Raw genomic sequence first — 22272 nt, 5'->3', positions numbered from 1 at the left:
CCAGCCTTGGTGATATTTGCAGTCACACCAGTTTTACACTTTAAAAATTGAGTTCTCTAATTTTTCTTTTGATTTTAATCTAAGTACAGGTTTCATTTCCTATAGATTCACAACCACAGTTTTCTATATCCCTTATACCAAGGATATCACTCTTAATCTAGCATTCCAACATAGGAAACATAAAGCACTATAATTTAAAAAGGTATTTTGGAGCTTTCTTAATTGCTTACATGCAGCTTGGTATTTGTGTATATATATATATGTATTCAGCATGTCTGTCTGTATGGCTGATACATGATAGATACTTAATAGTTGATAAATAAGTGAAAGAATTACACTACAATACCCTGTTTTCTTTGTATTGCTAGTAGAATGCAAAAACTTGGAGTTCCCATTGTGGTGCAGCAGAAATGAATCCGACTGGTTTGTAGGTTCGGTTCCTGGACTCGCTCAGTGGGTTAAGGATCTGGTGTTGCCCTGAGCCATAGTGTAGGTCACAGTTGTGGCCTAGATCCTGTGTGGCTGTGGCTGTGGCTATGGCATGGGCCAGCAGCTATGATCCCAATTGAACCTCTAGCCTAGGAACTTCCATATGCCGCAAGTGCAGCCCTAAAGAGCAAAAAAAAGGGGGGGGGGGGCAAAAACTTGGATTAAGGTGTTGTTTCATAATTTACCCTACTTCTTCAATGTGGAGTCAGTTTTACATTTATATGGTAATTCTCAAATTACTTGAGACATTTTCACCTCAGTCACCATTATTAACTGGTATCTCTCCAAAATATCTTGTATGATATAGCAAATTCCACGAAACACCTAGTTGTTGTGTGGCTTCTTTAGTTAATGAAGATTGTACATGAAGCTCCATAGTGACGATTTAACTTAATGGACTAATTCACTGGATCATCTAAGGCCTCTGGCTTACTTATTTCTTAGCAAGTAGCTCACTTATGTAATACTAATAGCTGGTATTTATTGAGTATTTAATGTGTCTGGTACTATTTTAAGAACTTTCCTGATATTTCATTTAATCTTCACAGCAACCTTTTGGATAGATTTGGTAAAATGAGGATAGGTTATTGAGGAAACTAAAGCTCATGATTTCCAGAACTTGTCTAGTGCACACAGTTCATGAATGGTCAGGTGGCCTAACTCCAGAGCTGGTATTTTTAGGGACTTTTATTGTTTTTGAGGTAGACAAAGGAGGTTTTAGTGTGTTTTTCACTTTGCCCTCTTATTTGGGGGATAAAATACACATAAAATTTTCCATTTTAAGTATACAGATCTGTGGCATTATGTACATTAATGTTGTACAACCACAAACATCAGCCATCTCCAGAACATTCAGCATCTTCCCACCTGAAACTGTTTACATTCCCTCTCCCAACAGCCCTTGGTAACTAACATTCTACTTTCTGTCTCTATGGATTTGACTAGGAATCTTACATAAGTGAAATCTAAGAACCTCATGTAAGTGAAATCATATATAATATTTGTCCTTTTGTAACTGATTTCACTTAGAATGTCTGAAGATTCATCCATATTGTAGCATGTGACAAAATTTCCTTTTTAGGGCTGAATAACATTCCATTGTATGTATATACCATATTTCGTTTATCCATTCATCCAACAGTGGACACTTGAGTTCTTAACACTTTGGCTCTTTTGTGCATAATGCTGCTCTGAACATGAGTGTACACATACCTGCTTTAACTTTTTTGGGGCATATACCCAGAAGTAGAATTGCTGGATCATATGGTAGTTCTATGTTTAATTTTTTGAGGAACTGCTATACCATTTTACATTCCCACCAGCAATGCAAAAGGGTTCCAGTTTCTCCCCATCTTCTCCAATACTTTTTTTTTTCTTCAGCATAATGCCATCCTAACATGTGCAAAGTTCAAGCTGGTATTTTAACTGCTTCTACATTATTCTTCAAAGCCAGCAGAGAGAGAGAGTGTTTGCCCTTCACATAGTTTCTCTGTTTTTAGAGCATCTATTATCTTTCTTTGATATAACCAAAATAGGAAATAAGAGGAATAGGAGTTCCTTGGTGGCCTAGTATGTTAAGGATTTGGCATTGCCACTGCTGTGGCTCAGATCACTGCTGTGGTGCAGGTTCAGTCCCTGGCCTAGGAACTTCTGCATGCCATGGGTGTGGCCAGTAAATAAATAAGTAAATGAAACTGAGGATTTTATTTTTAAAAAAGAGAAATAATGTGTATTTTATAAAACCCTGATGCCTCTGAAAGTTAAAAGTTTTATTAAGTTCATTCTTTTTTTTTATTAAGTTCATTCTTATTCATATAAATTTATCAGGTAGTTCTGGTTCTACCTTCATAATACATTCAGAATCCAGTCACCCCATACTGCCATCAATCACTACCACCTCTTCAGTCCAAGCTAAAATTTTATCTCCCTCCAAGATCATTTAAAATAGCCTCCTAGGACTTCCTGTCGTGGCTCAGTGGTTGATGAACCCAGCTAGTATCCATGAGGATGCAGGTTTGATCCCTGGCCTCACTCATTGGGTTAAGGATCTGGTGTTGCCATAAGCTGTGGTGTAGGTTGCAGACAAGGCTTGGATCCTGTGTTGCTGTGGTTGTGGCATAGGTCGGCAGCTATAGCTCCAATTCAGTCCCTAGCCTGGGAACCTCCATATGCCACAGGTGCAGCCCTAAAAAGACAAAAGACAAAAATAAATAAAATAAAAATAAATAACATAGGCTCCTAACTTGTGGCTTCTCTGTCACTCTTCAGACGATTCTCAACACAGCAGCCAATGCAATTTTTGTAAAATTTAAATTGAACATTACCACTGCTCAGAATTGTACAGTGGCTAATGATGCAGTGTGTTGCAATTTTTGTAAAATTTAAATTGAACATTACCACTGCTCAGAATTGTACAGTGGCTAATGATGCAGTGTGTATGTGTTCCTTTTCTCACCGTGCTATCACCACACTTAACTCTTTACTGTTTGTCATGCTCCAGACATACTCCTACCTGAGGCCTTCGTATTGACTGTTCCTTCTGCCTGGAATGCCATTCTCCAGATGGCTACAGCCTTACTCCCTCACCTCCTTCAAGCCTTTACTCAAATAGCATCTTTCTAGTGAAGCCTTTTGTATCCTCATGTTAAAAATTGCAACACTCCTACCTTCACCCTGTACTTCCTTGCTCTTTTTTCTTCATAGCATTTATCTGCCTTCTAACATACCATATAATTTACTTATTCATTTAGTCTGTTTTCCCCACTAGAACATAAGTGCCATGAGGAATTTTTTTGTTCATTGAGATATCCCCAAAATAATGCCTAGCATATAGTAGGCACTCAATAATTTTTGTTGAATAAATTAATTTTTTGAATTGTTTAACAAATTTAAGTTGGTCACCCTCTTCTCAGCATTGGGATACCAAAACGATTAAGGTCCCTGTCCTAATTAAGCTCCACATCTGGTTGGGGAGTGGGAGCTAGGGAATGGAATTCAAGAAAAGTAGGATATAGTAAATTTCCAAATTATTGCTTTATGGGCTGCAGATATTATGGAGAGTTTTTTGCTGGAAAGACATTTCTAATTTCATGTGCATATAATGTCTCCTTTACCATCCCACCTGCTCCCCTCTTCCCTACTCTAGGCTCACAAATGCCTTTTCTTAAAAATCCTGATCATGTTCCTAAAGGTTGCAAATTGTCAGCTCATAGACTCCATTTACCCCACAAGTAGGTTTTGCTAGACTTATCTAATGTTGCATTGGTTATTTGGTTTTTTGTTTTTATTTTTTGTTTTACATAAGATTTCTTAAAATAATTTATAATTCACATATTTCAGGTGAAATTTGGAATTCTAACTTCTTTTGAAAAAGCAGAAGTTTTGATAACATTAGGCCTGTATTCTTACAAGGCGGCTGACAGGGTTGAGTGGCTCTTGTCCCTATCATACCAGGCATGAGATCCTTTGATTTAATAATGTATCTTTTTCATTCATCTTGTCTGTCTTAGCCTCTGTAGGGATTTGATATAGATTCTTCAATAACTAGAATGCTTTAAGTAAAATTTAATCCATATTTTTTTAGAGATAGATGTTAACTTTCATATAGCTCAGGGAACATTTAATAGCTCTTTTCTGTTGTTGTCGTTATTGTTGTTTAGGGAACTAGTATAAGTACTATTAACATTGGCCAAATGTAGCAACAAATTTCAAGAGCAAAAGTCTTGAAATGTATTTCAGCTTTGATGCATATGTTAATTTGCTCATACCCTTTTAGTATGTCTTAATCCTTTTGTCTCTAGGCCGATAGCTGCAGTCAGTTCATATAATGTGGCCTTATATAATACAAAACTCTCTGTGAAATACCACACATAAGATTTTAGATATTCCTTGTCACCTAATTGGAAGATATACATAATCATAGGATTGGAGTGCTGAGAAGATGGGGGAGTGGAACAAAGACAAGGGAAAATTATGGTAAATATAAAATTTAACATAATAAAATAGCCGCCATATTTAGTGTACTTAAAGCAACTTAGCACTCAAGAGTCTTGGAATAAAAAACCAGTCCCAGAATTTTGATGTTAAGTCCTGAAACCTGGAAAATTAAGTTTCAGACTATACTATCTGAGGTTTTAAAGATGGCAGGTGTTTGTTCAACCAAAAATAATCTTTTTTGAAACTTCACTCCATTATTATGGTATGAGTATTAGTTGTTTTCTCTTCCTCTGGATAGGGAAACTACCTAAGACTGTTTGAGGTAGGAATAAGGAGGGGAGATAGTGTACAAGTCTGCCTCCTGGCCCCAGCACATTGGTATTTTTCCCATAAGAGAGTGGCATAGTTCAGTAATCCAACTTGTGTTTTCTGTAGTGGTGTTTACATTCTTCTGAGGCGGGGGGGGGGAGTTGGAGGGGTGTCTTTTTCTGTTGTTATAGAAATACAGTTGATTTACAATGTTGTGTTAGTTTCAGGTGTAGAGCAAAGCATTAGTTCCAGATATAGAGCAAAGTGATTCATTTTATATATATATATCTTTGTGTATATAGATATCTTTTTTTTCATTCTCTTCCATTATAGGATATTGCAAGACATTGAGTATAGTTCCCTGTGCTATATAGTAGGTCCTTGTTGGTTATCTATTTTACATGTAGTAGTTTGTGTATTTTAATCCCAAATTCTTAATTTATCCCTCACCTGTTCCCCTCTGATAACTGTAATTTTGTTTTCTATATCTGTGTTTTGTAAGTTCATTTGTATCATTTCTTTAGATTCCATAAATAAGCAATATCATATATTTGACTTTTTCTGGCTTACTTCACTTAGTATGATAATCTCTAGGTCCATCCACGTTGCTGTAAATGGCATTATTTTGTTCTTTTTCACGGCCAAGCAATATTCCATAGAATATATGTACCACATTTTCTCTATCAATCTTCTCTTGATGGGCATTTAGGTTGCTTCCATGTATTGGCTATTGTAAATAGTGATGCAGTGAACATTGGGATGCATGTATCTTTTCAAATTGTGGTTTTCTGCAAATATATACCCAAAAGTGGGATTGCAAGATCATATAGTAGCTCTATTTTTAGTTTTCTAAGTAACTCCACACTGTTATCCATAGTGGCTGTACCAGTTTACTTTTCAACCAACAGTGTAGGATGGTTCCTTTTTCTCAACACCTTCTCCAACACTTATTATTTGTAGACTTTTTGATGCTGGCCATTCTGACTTATGTGAGGTGATACCTCATTGTAGTTTGGATTTGCATTTCTCTAATAATTAGTACTCTTGAGCATCTTTTCATGTGCCTTTTCGCTATCCATATGTCTTTTCTGGAGAAATGTCTTTTTAGATTTTCTGCCCATTTTTTTATTGGATTTTTGTTTTGTTTTGCTTTGTTTCATATTGAGCAGTATGAGCTGTTTGTATATTTAGGAGAATAATCCTTTGTCAGTTGCTTCATTTGTAAATATTTTCTGCCAGTCCATAAGTTGTTTTGTTTACAGTTTCCTTTGCTGTGCAAAAGCTTTTAAGTTCAATTAGGTCCCATTTGTTTATTTTTGGGTTTAGGGGAGGGGGTTGGGGGCTTTTTTGGCCTCATTGATGGCATACAGAAGTTCCCAGGCCAGGGATCAAACTCAAGCCACTGTAGTAACCTGAGCCACAGCATTGACAATGCCAAGTCCTTAATCACTAGGCCACTAGGGAACTCCTTATTTTGTTTTTATTTCCATTACTCTAGGAGATGGATCCAAAAAGACACTGCTGTGATTAATGTCAACGAGTGTTCTGCCGTGTTTTCTTCTAGGAGTTTTAAAATATCTGGTCTTACATTTAGGTCTTTAATCCATTTTGAGTTTATTTTTGTGTATGGTGTTGGAGGATGTTCTAATTTCATTCTTTTACATGTAGCTGTCCAGTTTTCCCAGCCCCACTTATTGAAGAGACTGTCTTTTCTCCTTTGTATATTCTTGCCTCCTTTATTTTAGATTAATTAACCATAAGTGCATGGGTTTATTTCTGGGCTTTCTATCCTGTTTCATTGATTGACATTTCTGTTTCTGTGTCAGTACCATACTGTTTTGATTACTGTAGCTTTGTGGTATAGGCTGAAATCAGGGAGCCTGATTTCTCAAGCTTCATTTTATTTTTTAAGATTTCTTTGGTTATTTGGGATCTTTTGTGTTTCCATTCATATTAGTTCTCTGAGAAATTCCATTGGTAATTTGATAAGAATTGCATTTCGGAGTTCCTGTCATGGCTCAGTGGTTAACAAATCCAACTAGGAACCATGAGGTTGCAGGTTCGATCCCTGGCCTCACTCAGCGGGTTGGGGATCCAGTGTTGCTGTGAGCTGTGGTGTAGGTCACAGACGTGGCTCGGATTCCGAGTTGCTGTGGCTCTGGTGTAGGCCAGCAGCTACAGCTCCAATTAGACCCCTAGCCTGGGAACCTCCATATGCTGCAGGAGTGGCCCTAGAAGAGAGAGAGAGAGAGAGAGAGCGAGCGAGAAAGAAGGAAGGAAAGAAAAAGAAAGAAAAAAGAAATTGCATTGAATCTGTAGATTGCCTTGGGTGGTATATTGATTCTTCCAGTCTAGGAACATAGTATATCTTTCCATCTGTTTGTGTGATCTTCAATTTCTTTCAACAGCATCTTACAGTTTTTGGAGTACAGGTCTTTTGCTTCCTTAGGTAGGTTTATTCCTAGGTATTTTATCCTTTTTGATGTGACAGTAAATGGGATTGTTTCCTTAATTTCTTTTTCTAATAGTTTGTTAGCGTAGAGAAATGCATACACTGATTTCTGTATAGTGATTTTGTATCCTGCAACTTTACAGAATTCATTATGAGCTCTTGATATTTTCTGGCAGTGTCTTTAGGATTTTTTATACATAGTATCACATCTGCAAATAGCAACAATTTTACTCCTTTTCCAATTTGGATTCCTCTTATTTCCCTTTCTTATCTGATTGCTATGGCTAAACTTCCAAAACTATGTTGAATAAAAGTGCCAAGAGTGGACGTCTTGTCTTGTTCCTGATCTTAGATGAAATGCTCTCAGCTTTTCACTGTTGACAATGATGTTAGCTGTGAGTTTGTCATATATGGCCTTTATTATGTTGAGATAGGTTCCCTCTGTCACCACTTTCTGTATATTTTTTTATCGTAAATGGATGTTGGAAGCTTTTTCTGCATCTGTTGAGGTAATCAATATGGTTTTTATTTTTTGTTAATTTAACAAATAAATTTTACTCTTCAGTTTGTTAATGTGGTATATCACACTTATTGATTTGCAGATATTGAAAAATCCTTGCATCCCTGGGATAAATCCCACTTGATCATGATGTATGATCATTTTAATGTATTGTGAGATTCAGTTTGCTAGTATCTTGTTGAGGATTTTTGTGTCTGTGTTCATCAGTGATATTGACCTGTAACTTTCTTTCCTTGTGGTATCTTTGTATGGCTTTGGTATCAAGGTGATGGTGGCCTTGTAGACTGAGTTTGAAAGTGTTCCACCTTTTGCAATTTTTTGGAATAGTTTCAGAAGGCTAGGTGTTAACTTTTCTCTGGATGTTTAATAGAATTCACCTGTGAGGCCATCTGGTTCTGGACTTTTGTTTTTTTTTGGGAGGGAGTTTTAAAATCACAGGTTCAATTTCAGTACTGGTAATTGGTCTGTTCATATTTTCTGTTTCTTCCTGGGAGATTATGCATTTCTAAGAATTTGTCCATTTCTTCTAGGCTGTTCATTTTATTTACATATAGTTGTTCGTAGTAGCCTTTTATGATCATTTGTATTTCTGTGGTGTTGGTTGCAACTTCTTTTTCATTTCTGACTTTATTGATTTTGGGCCCTCTCCCCTTTTTTTGTGAAGAGTCTAGCTAAAGATTTATAAATTTTGTTTACCTTTTCAAAGTACCAGCTTTTGGTTTCATTCATCTTTTCTATTGTTTTCTTCAACTCTGTTTCATTTATTTCTGCTCTAATCTTTATAATTTCTTTCCTTCTTCTAACTTTGAGTTTGTTTGTTCTTCTCTTTCTAGTTGCTTTAGGTGTAACACAAGGTTGTTTGAGATTTTTCTTGTTTCCTGGGCTTGTATCACTATAAGCTTCCTTTGTATAATTGCTTTTGTTGCATCCCATAGCTTTTGGATTGCTGTTCTTCATTTTTATTTTTCTCTAGGTATTTTCTTATTTTCTCTTTGACTTTTTCACTGATTCATTGGTTGTTTAGTAGCATATTGTTTAGCCTCCACATATTTGTGGTTTTTGTAGTTGATTTCTAATCTCATAGTGTAGTCATAAAATATGCTTCATTCAGTTTCAAGTTTCTTAAACTTACTAAGGCTTGTGGCCCAGCACATGATCTACCCTGGAGAATGTTCCATCTGCACCCAAAAAGAATATGTATTCTGTTCTTTTAAGGTGGAATCCTCTATAAATATCAATTATGTACATCTAGTCTAATGTGTCATTTAAGGCCCATGTTTCCTTAACGTTTTTCTGTCTGGGTGACCTGTCCATTGATGTTAAGTGGGGTGTTAAAGTCCCCCACTATTATTGTGGTATTGTCAGTTTCTCCTTTTATGGCTGTTAGTAGTCGCCTTATATATATTGAGGTGCTCCTGTTGAGTGTCTGTATATTTACAATTGTTTATCTTCTTGGATTGATCATTATGTAGTGTCCTTTGTCTCCTGTAACCATCTTTATTCTAAAGCCTATTTTGTCTGATATCAAAAGAAAGCTGGAGTGGTAATACTTATTTCTATTTGCATAGAATACTTTTTCCATTCTTTCACTTTCAGTCTGTATATTTCCCTAAATCTGAAGTGCGTATCCTATATTTATAACCATTCAGCCAGTCTGTGTCCTCTGGTTAGAGCATTTACTCCATTTACTTTTAGGTAGATTTGATATATGTGTTATTGCCATTTATTTTTTTTTAAATGATGATTTTAATTTTTTTCCATTATAGCTGGTTTACAGTGTTCTGTCAGTTTTCTACTATACAGCACAGTGACCCAATTACACATGCATGTATACATTCTTTTTTCTCACATTATCATGCTCCATCATAAGTGACCAGACATAGTTCCCAGTGCTACACAGTAGGATCTCATTGCTTATCCATTCCAAAGGCAACAGTCTGCATCTGTTAACCCCAAGCACCCCATCCACCCCACTCCCTCCCTCTCCCCCTTGGCAACCACAAGTCTATTCTCCAAGTCCATTATTTTCTTTTCTGTGGAAAGGTTTATTTGTGCCCTATATTAGATTCCAGATATAAGTGATATCATATGGTATTTGTCTTTCTCTTTCTGACTTACTTCACTCAGTATGAGAGTCTCTAGTTCCATCCATGTTGCAATGGGTTTGTTTTTGTAGGTCTTTCTTCTTCTTTTCCTCTTTTGTTCTCTTTTGATTTGATGACTGTCTTTAGTGTTCTTTCGATTCTTTTTTTTTTTTTTTTTTTTTTTTGGCCTTTATATATACATACGTAGAAGTTCCCATCTTGACACAGCAGAAACGAATCCAACTAGGAACCATGAGGTTGCAGGTTGAATCCCTGGCCTTGCTTAGTGGGTTAAGTATCTGGCGTTGCCATGAGCTGTGGTGTAGGTCACAGATGCGGCTCGGATCTGGCATTGCTATGGCTGTGGTGTAGGCCAGCAGCTATAGCTCCAATTAGACTCCTAGCCTGGGAACCTCCATATGCCGTGGGTGCAGCTCTAAAAAGACAAAAAATAAAAATAAAAAAATACATATACATACATATATATATTCTTATATATAGATGATTGTTATATATGTGTGTGTATTTTAAGTTGGTTATCTCTTAATTTCAAATGCATTTAAATAGCTTGCATTTGTGCTGTCCTCTTCTCCCAATTGTAGGTTTAGATATATTTGTAGGTGGATAATTTCCTACCTTTAATGTATGTTTGCTTTTACATACATTATGTGAGCCTTCCCATTTCATAGTTTTCTTATTTCTAGTTTTGGCCTTTTTGTTTATGCCCAGTGAAATTCCTTTAGCATTTGCTGTAAAGCTGGTTTGGTGTTTCTGAATTCTTTAGCTTATGCTTGTCTGTAAAGCCTTGATTTCTCTGTCAAATATGCATGAGAACCTTGCTGAATAAATATTCGTGGTTGTAGGTTATTTCCCATCCATTCTTTTAAACATATCATGCCACTCCCTTATGGCCTGCAAAGTTTCTGCTAAGAAAATCAGTTGATAACATAAAAATGAACCATTGTTCCTTTTCCCTTGTTGCTGTTAATATTTTCTCTTTATCTTTACTTTTTGTCAGTTTGATTACTGTTTGTCTCAGTGCATTCCTGCTTGGGTGTATCTTGTATGGCATTCTCTGAGCTTACAAGATACAAGTGACTGCTTCCTTTCCCATGCTAGGGAAGTTTTCAGCTATTATCTCTCTAAATATCTTCTTAGGTCTTTTCTCTCTCTTCTCCTTTAGGGATCCCTATAATGCGAATGTTGGTGCACTTGACATTGTCCTAGAGGTCTCTTAAACTGTCCTTTTTTCTTTTTATTCTTTTTTCTTTATAATTTGTTTTGTAGCAGTGATTTCTACCACTCTTACTTCCAGCTCACTTATCCTTCTTCTGCCCTATTTACTCTGCTATTGATTCCCTCTAGTGTATTTTTGTTATTGTATTCTTCAATTCTTTATTTTTTTATTTCTATTTCTCTTCATTTTTTCTAATTCATTGTTAAAAACTTATTGTAACTTCTTGTCCTGCATCCATTCTTTTCCCAAGTTCTTAGATTATCTACGATCATTAATCTGAATTCTTTCTTTGGTAAATTTCATATGTCCACATCACTTAGTTATTCTTCTGGGGTGTTATCTTGTTCCTTCGTCAAGAACATATTCCCCTGCTGTCTCATTTTGTTTAAATTTCTTTTTATATTTTATGTATGTGGAAGGTTTGTTATGTTTCTCTTCTTGGAGAAGTGGCCCTCTGTAGGGGATGTCCTATGTGTGCCAGCAGTATACTCCTCTCTTGTCACCCAGTGGCCAGTACCAGCTGGTCCCAGGGTAGGTTCTGACCTGTTTGCAGGCTCAGTTCCCCAGGCTGTGGGACTGTGTATTTCTTGCTTCTGGTGTTTGCCCCCTGGTGGATGAGGCTAGTCTAGAGGGTGCGTAAGCTTCCTGGTAGGAGGGGCCCATGCCTGCCCAGCTGATGGGTGGTGTTGGATCTTGTCCCTCAGGTGGGTAGGGCTGTGTCAAGGAGCATTTCTAGATGTGACTGTGGGCTCAAGTCTTCAGGCAGCCTGTCTGTTGATGGGTGGGACTGTGGTCCTGCCCCATAGTCCCATCCCGTTGGTTGTTTAGGCTGAGGCATCCCAGCACTAGAGCCTATAGACTGTTGGGTGGGTCCAGGTCTTGGTGCTGATGTCCTAACCAAGATGTCAGAGTCTTATATTCCTGAATATGTTCACCACCAGCTTTTATGTTCCAAGAGAGAGCCATAGCCACCCCTTGCCCCACTTCCCCCAGGAGACCATCCAAGACCAGCAGGTAGGCCTGGCCCAGGGTCCTGTGAAGTCACTGCTTTTGCCCTGGGTTCTGGTGTGCACAAGATCTTGTCTATACCCTCCAAAAATGGCTGTCTTTCCCCCATTCTTGTGATGCTCCTTCCCTCAAGCCCCATAGGCCTGCAAATCCAAATGCTCCGGGGGCTCCGCCTCCTCATGATAGACCCCCCCCAGACTGCAGAGTCTGATGTGGGGCTCAGAACTCTCACTCCCATGGGAGAACTTCTGCAGTATAAGTATTCTCCGGTTTGTGGGTCACCCACCCCAGGTGTATGGGGTTTGATTATATCGCAAGAGCATCCCTCCTATTGTTGTGATTTTTGTTTTTTGGATGTATAATATCTTTTTTGGTTGGTTCTAGTCTTGTTTTATTGACGGTTGTTTAGCAGTTAGTTTTGATTTTATTGATCTCATGGGAGGAGGGGAGCCCGAGGTCTTCTACTCCACCATCTTATTTCCCACCTACAAAAATTCTTTCCATCCTCAATGCCCTCTTGTTCCAAATGCAAAACAGACTTCTCATGGATAGAATATATGGGTTGTTGCTGGTCAAGAGATGGCTTTTTATCATGTAGACAGTTTCTCTGTTGTTGTTATTACTAGTGCTATCTTCTTTTTCTTTTAATTTGGAAACTCCTCAGGTACATGGTGGAAGCTGATTAAAATTTTTTCTCTGGTGGAGTTCCTGTCGTGGCTCAGTGATTAACAAATCTGACTAGGAACCATGAGGTTGTGGGTTCGATCCCTGGCCTTGCTCAATGGGTTAAGGATCCAGCATTGCCGTGAGCTGTGGTGTAGGTTGCAGACTTGGCTTGGATCCCGCATTGCTGTTGCTCTGGTGTAGGCCGGCGGCTACAGCTCCGATTCAACCCCTAGCTTGGGAACCTACATATGCTGCGGGAGCAGCCCAAGAAATGGCAAAACAAAAAAAAAAGACAAAAAAACTTCTCTGGAGTATATCAGAGATGTGGCCCCACTGGATATGCTGTGCTCGAGATCTAAGTGACAGGAAGCTTGCACTGCAGCCTGGACTTGCTACACAGCTTTGGTTTTTGACACCCCCGATCAAAGAAATTCTCCTTTGAGCAGTGGATTCTAGGAAGTCAAATGGAAGTTTTTAAAACTTGTACAGAAATAGAGCAAGAGCCTAGAGAAGGTGTTACTTCTAAGACAGGAAGGAAGAGGGCAGAGCACAACCATTAAAAGAATGATACAACCATTAAGAAGAACAGGTTAGAACTGTTAGAACCTACTTGGTTCTACTGGTTAGAACCAACTAGGCCCTGAAAAAAATGTCTTTTTAAAGGGAAAAAATGAAACCTGAATTCCCGGAGTGATTTTGGGGGTTTGGAATATTTGGCTACATGGACAAGAGATGGTAAGTTCTTACTCTGTAAGAGTGAATTTCTTGCTGCAGCTTTTATGCTTAGTGAATACAGGATTTTTGTGACTTAAGTAGCTAATTTCACAGCAAGCCATTTATCATTTTAGCTGCAGTGGACTTGAGGTCAGCTTATGGCAAATGGACATCATTTCCACTAAGCCCTTAAAAGAACCAAGAAAAGAATCAAATGTGCCCTGATGCAGGAATCCATGTCATGACTTTGTATGCCGTGGTATCTACAATACCACAGAGCTGACCAGTGTCTTCCTACAGATTTTTTCCCTGAGGCACAGGATGGCTTGTACTAATCTCATTATATTCTAAAACAGTGTAGGGATCTGAGTTTTTAAGTCACCCTTCCGTTGAACTTGAGAAGAGGAACCTTTTCTCAAAAAACAGTTGAACATGATCTAGATAGTTAATTCATCTACTTTCCCTTATACTTTCTTCTAAGGCCTTATTTCCTTTGTCTGCTTGAGAAGTGGTATGTACCTATAATAAGTACCTTTACTTAATTAATTATGAGACCAGTTGTGTTTCTAGTTTAGCAGGCTGCAGAAGAGAAACCAGTGAAAGTGTCATATTGTTATATGCCTAAGTAAATAATGGATGGTTGGTGGCATTACCTTTTTAGTATGGCATCTGAATACTTCTTTAAAACCCTGTAGTTTTCAGAAGCTTTGTCTGGGTCCTCTTTTTTCTTCTTGATTTTTGGGAAATGTGATAACCCCATTCAGCATTTTTGTTAATGGCCATTAACTAGAGGCCTTTTTCTCTCCTTTTATGAGTACCTGGGAAAAAAAGGAGAGGGACTAGTCACACACAGTGAGTATCTCAAGGAGGCACTATAACCCAGTGGTTCTTAAACTCATCGTGTATCACAATCACCTGGAAATAAAACATTTAGTTGGCTTCTGGTGAGGCCAAGGCTAAGGATCACTGACAAGCCTGTGGGTTTTCAGAGTATTTTCCCAGAGTTCCTGAAAGTGCCTAAGGGCTGCCTTAAGAGGAAGCAAGTGAGTGCAGACACACAGAAGGGGTTCTAGGTGTCCACTCTTCTTGGCTGTTCCTGTCCCCTTTTCACCCTGAGCAGTTCCACTTTCATCTGTTTCATAAACCAACCGTCTGTGTAGATTTCATTTGTTAAAATAAAAAGGGTGAGGGGTTCCACTGCTTTGAGGGAAAAAAAGTTTTTTAACCATGGCTGTAGATGTAGGTCTTATTCAAGAATGGCATGTTTTAGATCCAGTTTTTAAGAATGGTCACCATCCTTAAAGCACTTAAAGTGCTGAGTCCTTTCATATGAATGTGTATGTCAGGCAGCTCTGAGGAATTTAGAGAAGGAAATTTTTAGTAACAGATAATAGTACCTAGCCCTTGCTCCAAGTCAGAAAAGCCCTGCTCAGCAAAGACAGTTAACTTGTCCAAGTAAATGTCTAAAGCAGGGCTGGCAAGCTAACCACCAGAAGACGTAATTAATCACAGTGTCTTAAGATTTGGCCTACATGATTTTTTTTCCCTCCCCTTTAGACTACTGTTATTCTCTATTTTTTCCCCAGTCCTCAACACTCCACATTATTACTATACTTGACCAGTTCACTCATTTGCTTATCCTTAAGGCCTGGCTCCTGAAAGCATTTGTGTTTGTAGACCCTAGAAAGTAATTTAATGGCAATTTGCTCTTCACAGGGATATTTCATTTGATCACTGAAAATACATTGTCTGTACGTGGCTGGTACAAAATGCTATAACCTCTTGTCTGCTTCTCCAGAAAGATGTTTAAGCTATAGATACTTAGCAGCCATTGCAAGAATTACCTTTTATTTCACCTCCTCAAAAAAAAAAAAAAAATAGTGTGGCTTTTAACTAAGAGATGAGTTTTGTTTGGTATAAGAACTTCAGACAAAGTTTGTGGAATGTATTCATTTTAAGTACTTTATTAAATCTATTTCCAGAAAGCCAGATGGTATACCTGTCTCTTGGTAGGCTAAATTTCATTCCTTTTTTTATCTAGATCAGGTCAAATCTAATTAAAATTGTTCTTCTGCTTTATCTTTTATTATTTAAACACTCATTGCCTTCTGTAGTCTCACTAATGGACTAATTTCCTGAGATTATAAATTGGCATGCTTTCATTTTCAGATTCCAGCCTCTCTGTCATCATTTTTCCAATTTTTTTTACATATTTGTTTTATGCTGTATCACAAAATAGACTTTTCCTTCTCTGAAATAATTTGTCCCATATATAATTAAAGAATAAGCTGTGCATCCAAGGATATTTATCCTAACGGCACCAAATTCCATTATTTTTAAAAAGCAGCAATGCCTTTGAAAAAAAAAAGTTGGCAAGTTAGCTATAACCCATTTCCCAAAATAAATTAGTAGAAAAAGTCAATTTTTTTTATAATTCCTATAGCAGTTCTATACCATAAAATTGCTATTGCCAATTTTTTGGCTATTATACTCTTTCTTATTATAACTTATAACTTGGACCAAAAAAGTATAGAAAGAGCATAATTTGAAAACATACAGCATAACTTTTTTTTCTTTTTGTAGCATTAATCTTATCACTGGTCATTTAGAGGAACCAATGCCAAACCCCATAGATGAAATGACAGAAGAACAAAAAGAATATGAAGCCATGAAACTTGTCAACATGCTTGATAAACTTTCCAGGTATTGTATTCCCATCCATTTTTTGCTTGGTTTCTAAAAATGTTCTATTTCTTTGTCTCTCTCACTGAGAGTTACCATAGAACAGCAACTCTAGAAATCCATGTTGATTGGAACAGGATGGCCCAGGCAGCAGTAGTTCAGATCTCTCTTGGCTACCATGGTTCTTCTACATGTGCCGCTTATGGATGTGCATTCTTAAACATTTAAACTCTCCAAGTAGGATAGTAACTACTAGATCACTATGACATTTAACCAACTAACCTCCCTGTCTTCAAAAAGATGCTATGAATTAGGGTTCAATGATTTTGCTGCTGCTTGTATTTTTTGTTTTAGTCTGTTTTGGTTTTTGTTCCAAATCATGGTGCTTTTTTTATTCCATTTTTGATGTGCAAGTTTGCAATTCTGTCTTTTTGGGTTGCTGCTGAAACCAAGAATTCTAAAATGTCATGCACCCCATAGGAAATAGTGAAAAGAAATAGCTCAAATGAAGGATTTTCTGAAAGCAGGCACTTGTGTTAATTAGGGATTCTAGACAATTGCCCCTTCCCTTCTTGCTTCACACTGCCTTCCCCTCCAAAAATAGCCAGTTTTGAGAATAATTAAATCAAATGTACATCCTAATAAGCAACTGTTCATCTTGGAGGAGTTATTAGAAAATATTAATTCCTTTCACACTTGCCTGAATTGCTCTATTTTCCAGTCATACATTGAGTCACTGTCTCCTTTAAGCCATCTTGAATGAGTGCTTCTGTGTGTTAGTGGCAGCTGCCACTGAAAGGTGAATTTCTTCTGGTCATCTCATTTTTCACAACAGCTTTGTAAAGGCTAGTATAACTGGAATGGAAAAGCCAGAAAGCCAATCATTAAAGGGAAAGGTGTGATAACAAGCAGAGGCCAAGACCACAGCAGGAGGCCTCGAGTAGGAGTGTGACAAGTGAAGGTATTGTGACACTCTGCAGAGTCTGAGTTTTCACATGATGCTGGTAACGTGGTAGAAGTTACACAGAAGTAAGTAGCTTCATCATCTTCAAAGCTAGTATGATTAGAAATTAGTTGACTTGCAGCTGGTCCTTTTAAATTTCCATCATTTTCCCAAGATAATTAGAATTTACTGCAACTATGGTCACAGTCTTCAAAAGACATTGTTATCTGTTTGCATATGACATTCTTAATACCTTCATACCTATAAGAACATATATGTTCCTTCCCTGAATGAATTTACAATCAAAGAGAAGACATTGATAGAGCAAACCTCTTGGAGGCAAAGTAAGTTCTGAATGAATACATAAAAATAAGATTTTTACCCCAAAAGCATCTGATGTGGCTCATGAAACAGTGGTCTAAGTACAGCAGTTAGGATGAGAACCAACAGTGTCCATTTGGTAGAAGCTGGAGGGGAAAATGTTATCCAGGACCTGAATAGAGCATATTAGTGTGAAGACAGTGAACCAGTTAGGCTGCATAAATTCCATTTTCATAAATTTCATTTCAGTAGTATGAATTCTTAAAAGATAACACAGATGCTATCCAACTGGCCCATGTACCCTAGATGAATGAACACCTAGCAGAGGCCCAACTCAATCTAAAGGTGATACTGATTTTTGCATGGATAAAATGCAGAGCAAATGTCTTCTGTTGGCTTTGGTGGTATGAATTTTGCCATTAAAGTTGAAGCTAAGGGCAACTTTGAGAACAGTCCTAAATCACATAGACTTTTTCCATGACATGTGGTGGGTTTTTTACATTGTCCGCCTTAATGTGCTTTCTAACCTTTGCTCGAACTAATAACAGTCAGTGACAAAACTGTATGGAGATCAGCAGTGGGCATTCCAAATCGGGAATGCAAAGAATGAAGCCATTCTTTATGCATCTTATGTGTTTGTCCTAAGTTTCTTCTCTGTTTTCACTGTTGTTTTGGTTTGGGTTTTTTGGTTTTTGTTTTTAGGTTAAAAAAAAAAAAGATGCCGTAAAGTCAAAATAGACTAAATTCAGTACCATTCAGGGAACATTTATTAGGCAGCTACTCTGTGCAAGGCACTGTGCTAGGAAGATGAGGGAGATTCAGAGGTGAATGTGACAGTCTCTGCCTTTGGGGAAACCACATTTTAGTGCAGGATATGGTAGTAATCCATTCTATAATACAAGGTAGAAGGAAATAATGACAAAATAAGGTCTGTGTTGAACTGTGAACACCCAGGAAAAGGAGCAGTTCATTCTATTGGGATGAATCAGGGACTGTTTCACAGGAAAGGTAGCATTTGTGCTGATCCTTGAAGTTTAAGAGGTATTGAATTAGCAAATGGAGAAATAACCATTCATTCCAGGTAGAGGGAAACATACTCTAGTTAATAAGATAAATCTTTGTTATTTACATTTTGCATCTTTTTCCCAAAGAGCTCAGGTTATCAGTATTTCATTAATATGTTATCAGATTTATCATTGGGGAAAGACCCAAAGAATTGCCCCAAACATAATGAAACCAGTGAAAATCCATTTCCTTTCACAGTTTACAGAACACTTTCATATACGCTATCATCTAGTTAAAGTGAGACTAAGAACTTCATTTTCCAGAACTCTGTCCATTGTGCTACTTACTGTGTCTGTCTGTTAGAGTCAGTGTCTGCCAGAATACTTCTTGATCATCCTCTTCAGCAGTGTGCTTTGGTTAGTTCTCTCAGTTCAACTCTAAGGTTGTTCTTCATCCCACCAAGTCTTACTGTGCTAAGGGTGTACTGTAGCTCTGTCTGATTAACTTTCCTTTCCAAAAATGAAATCGTTTTCTCCTGGGCCTGATTTGAAAGGCATGCAAGTAAAGAATAGGATTGGAGGTGATGTGGCCAATGAATGGACACTAGACACTTCCTTTTTTCCATCCATAGGAGAGCAAATGTGAAGGACCTGCACCAGGATGATGGTTAGCAACAGTGGCCCGTGCCAAAGCACTTACCAAAGTGATGACTAAGGTTGGTCATGCCAAGTACTGTTACTGAGCCTGGTGTAGGGTACAGATGTTCTTTACCACCCAAACCGTAAAACCATCAATGCAAAAATTAAAATTACCTTTCCATTTCACCTCCATTGTGGACACAGCCACTGTCTCAAGTTGCTCACCATCCTAGCAGCCTTATCTCAGTTAGATTTCCAAGGGCACTGGAGAGATTAGTGCCCAAAGCTTTTCTTCCTATGGAATACCACTGACAGTATTCCAAGTGATTTTTGTTTTTTTGTTTGTTTTTAGTGTAAGAATTGTATTTGTGACAGATGTAGGTAAGGGGATTGAGAGTGGACCTGGAGGTATTAAGAGTTTGAGAATAATCTGAACTCTATAAATTCCATCCTGTCTAGCTAGTACAGTGCCTTGTACCTTGTGGTTTCCCCAGTTTGTGATGATGAAATAATGAACACAGCTGATCCCCAAAATGATTAAATTTCTGCTCAATAAAGTAGCCTACATGTTTTAAAGCCTTTAAAGTATACTTTTGACAATTTCCTTTCTTGGCCCGTGTCATTAAAGTCAGGTCTGGAAAAGAATTCTGTAAGGTACTTTGGCCCATGACTGGCCCTTTAGTTTCTACAAGTTAAATATTAGGGTACATAATTCCTTTAATATAGAATAATTATGATATTTATCAAACATAAGCATTAAGGCTTTAGGCATGAGATTAGAGAAAGCTGTAGTTGACATTTTTAATGTGAGAACAGAGGTAGAACAGAGGATGAAATCTGCCTGCCTCTCCACCTCCTCTTTGCTTTTCTGAATTGGGAAAAAATAATTCCCTGCAACTTAAGTGGGAGATTAGAATGGGGATTGCATGTAGTTAAGCAAGTCCAGTGTGCCTAATACAATTGCATTCACCTTAGCTACAGCACACAGCTCACATACAATAATGAAGCCTTCTCTCTACAAAAGGGGAGAGAGGACTGATTGGCTTAAGGCTAAACTAACCAAGGGAAATAATATTTCAAGTTTCAGTTTTGTTTTGACTTTTCTCATTACCTTTAGTTTCTTAATTAAAACTAGGACTGATTAATCTTCTACCCTACCCTTATCCCATCACTGTTTAATAAGGTACATAACCTTTTTGCTTATATATTCTGTCAAAATCTTCTAAAATTTACATTTATTAATTGTTTTCCATCTCTTCCTTTTCTTATCTACTCCTTATCAGCCAGCCATTGTGTAGTATTTGGCACATGGCTTTTTTAATAAATGCATATACTAAATAGAGGAATAATTCCCCTTTAATCCAAAGATTTTTTTTTAACTTACTGAAGCTGGGACAGTAATTTATGACTGGAAAGTAATAACTACATAATTTTTTCCTTAAAACTAAATTATTCTGCTTACAAAAATAACTGATTATATCGACCTTTATGATGAGTTAATCAAGAAAATGCTTTTCAGGTACATTTCAGAAATATAATCCAATTTTTATATCAATGCAGAGCTATTGTAGGTACAAAAGGGTAAAGATCCTAATTCTTAATTAGAAAGGCCTTTAGATCCACACTGTCCTTGGTATGGTAACCACTAGGCATATATGACTGTTGAGCACCTGAAATATGGGTAGTCTGAATTGGGATGTCCTATAAGTGCTAAATATTCAGACATTCAAAGACTCAGTACTAAAAGAGACTGTAAAATATGCTAATTGTTTAACATGGATATGTTGAAATATTTTTTATATATTGAGTTAAATTATATTAAAATTAATTTTACCTGTCTTTTCTCACTTTTTCAATGTGGCTACTAGACATTTAAGATTACATATATGACTTACATTATATTTCTCTTAGACACTGCTGTTCTGCATCATTAAAATAAATACACTACAAAGTTGCTTGGAAGTTTAGTTAAGGGAACTTGGATCCAGTTAAACTAATATACCCTTAGGGAACGTGGATCCAGTTAAAATAATATACTCTTATTTAAAGTGGTAGGGGAGGATGAATTTGAGAAACTTGATCTTGTATATATTTAGTTTATACAAGGCCCTTGCACTGGCTAGACACCTCTAAGTAGGAAGTCTTGCCACCTTTGTATTGCCTGCTAGTAGTCATTGTCCTTTAATTCCGTAACAGGAATGACTACTTTGAGCTCTTGGTTTAAGCGCTAGATGAAATGACTTCTGTCTATTAGAGAAACAGCAGATAAGAATAATCTCCATTGACTATTTGCTTTCAGTCACCCTCCTCCTTTAACTTTTAAGTCTTTCAAATTAGGAAGACCATGTAAGAACTTCCATTTCTACTATCTTATTCAACATTTTCAGCTGGCATGCTGACCTCTCATTAATATTTATTTTGCTAATTTGGGACAACAGGATAGAAAGGTTCTATGTAGAAATTACTAAGAAATAAAGAACACCTTCACTTAAGGATAAAACTGAATTATATTTTTCTAGCACTACCTCTAACCTCTTTCTGTCTTTTTAACCATGCTCTTTAAGGTGAAGTGGATAGCAAATTTTTAGAAGCTTTGCATGTGATCTTCTAACAAATGAGAATAATAAAGGACTAATAATTTACATAGTGCTTTAAAGTTTAAAAAGTACTTCCATATATATTATCTCCATTGGTTGTTAAAACAGCCCTGTAATTAGGGCAAAAGATATTTTATTGAGAAGTAAATGGGACCAGTGATTAAGTGACTGAACCAAGATCAGGCATCTCGTTAATGACATTGCCAGGATTTGGTTCTTTGTCTTCAGACTCTAGATCTTATGTTATTTTGAAAAACTAATATAGCTTTCAAATTTGTCAGTCTGATCATTTTTAATAAGAGTCTCTAAATTTTAAATAAATGCAAAGCATAAAGACAGTTAATAAGCATATTTACCTGAGAAGAAAATTAAAATTTGGAGGACATCCATTCCTGGTTTTTCATTCCATAGTTGAGCTTTTCTCAGATATCAGGTCACATGCTAAATAGCTTATATCAAAAACAAACAAAAACAGCTTCATATGAAGGAAACCAGTAAAACTGTTGTAATTCTATGTTAATATAAGGTCTTTTAATTATTTTGAAAAGAGAACGACTATAGGTATTCTAATAAATTCTTATGTTTAATGTGATCACATTAAGAAAACTTAACTTTTAAAAGGCTTCTCTATTTATAGGACTGTTCAGGCAATCCCCAAAGCCTAAGTACAT

General features: G+C 37.0%; 2 protein-coding genes across 10 annotated transcripts in view; one reads left to right on the top strand and one right to left on the bottom strand.

The window, feature by feature from the left end:
- The window catches only part of RIC8B (RIC8 guanine nucleotide exchange factor B), a 111311-nt gene that overhangs the window by 77714 nt on the left and 11325 nt on the right, over nucleotides 1-22272 (top strand). For 3 of the 9 annotated variants that reach the window (XR_001303487.3, XR_014803104.1, XM_005655526.4), the window contains one exon: nucleotides 15999-16118. The exons of 2 other annotated variants lie outside the window; for them this stretch is intronic. Coding sequence is in view for 2 of the 7 variants with exons in the window: in XM_005655526.4 (XP_005655583.1) it covers nucleotides 15999-16118 (120 nt within the window). In the remaining 5 variants the exon portion in view is untranslated. Of the gene's footprint in view, nucleotides 1-15998; nucleotides 16119-18997; nucleotides 22074-22272 lie in introns of those variants that run through there. 4 more of the 9 variants (XR_001303486.3, XR_014803101.1, XR_014803105.1 and 1 more) reach the window with 2 other exon arrangements.
- LOC102157854 (uncharacterized) overlaps nucleotides 11227-22272 on the bottom strand; it is a 94693-nt gene continuing 83647 nt past the window's right edge. Inside the window, exons 6-8 of the mRNA XM_084957827.1 lie at nucleotides 21958-22050; nucleotides 16798-16952; nucleotides 11227-14233 (exon numbers count right to left, since the gene is read on the bottom strand). The gene's annotated coding sequence lies outside the window, so the exon portion shown is untranslated. The remainder of the gene's footprint in view (nucleotides 14234-16797; nucleotides 16953-21957; nucleotides 22051-22272) is intronic.

This window comes from Sus scrofa, chromosome 5, assembly GCF_054392235.1.
Source record: "Sus scrofa isolate SSC_HxYL_T2T_F1_AM1 chromosome 5, Sscrofa_HxYL_maternal_Yorkshire_Landrace_v2.0, whole genome shotgun sequence".
Classification (NCBI taxonomy): Eukaryota; Metazoa; Chordata; class Mammalia; order Artiodactyla; family Suidae; genus Sus; species Sus scrofa.
This window is presented reverse-complemented; position numbering and strand designations above follow the sequence as displayed.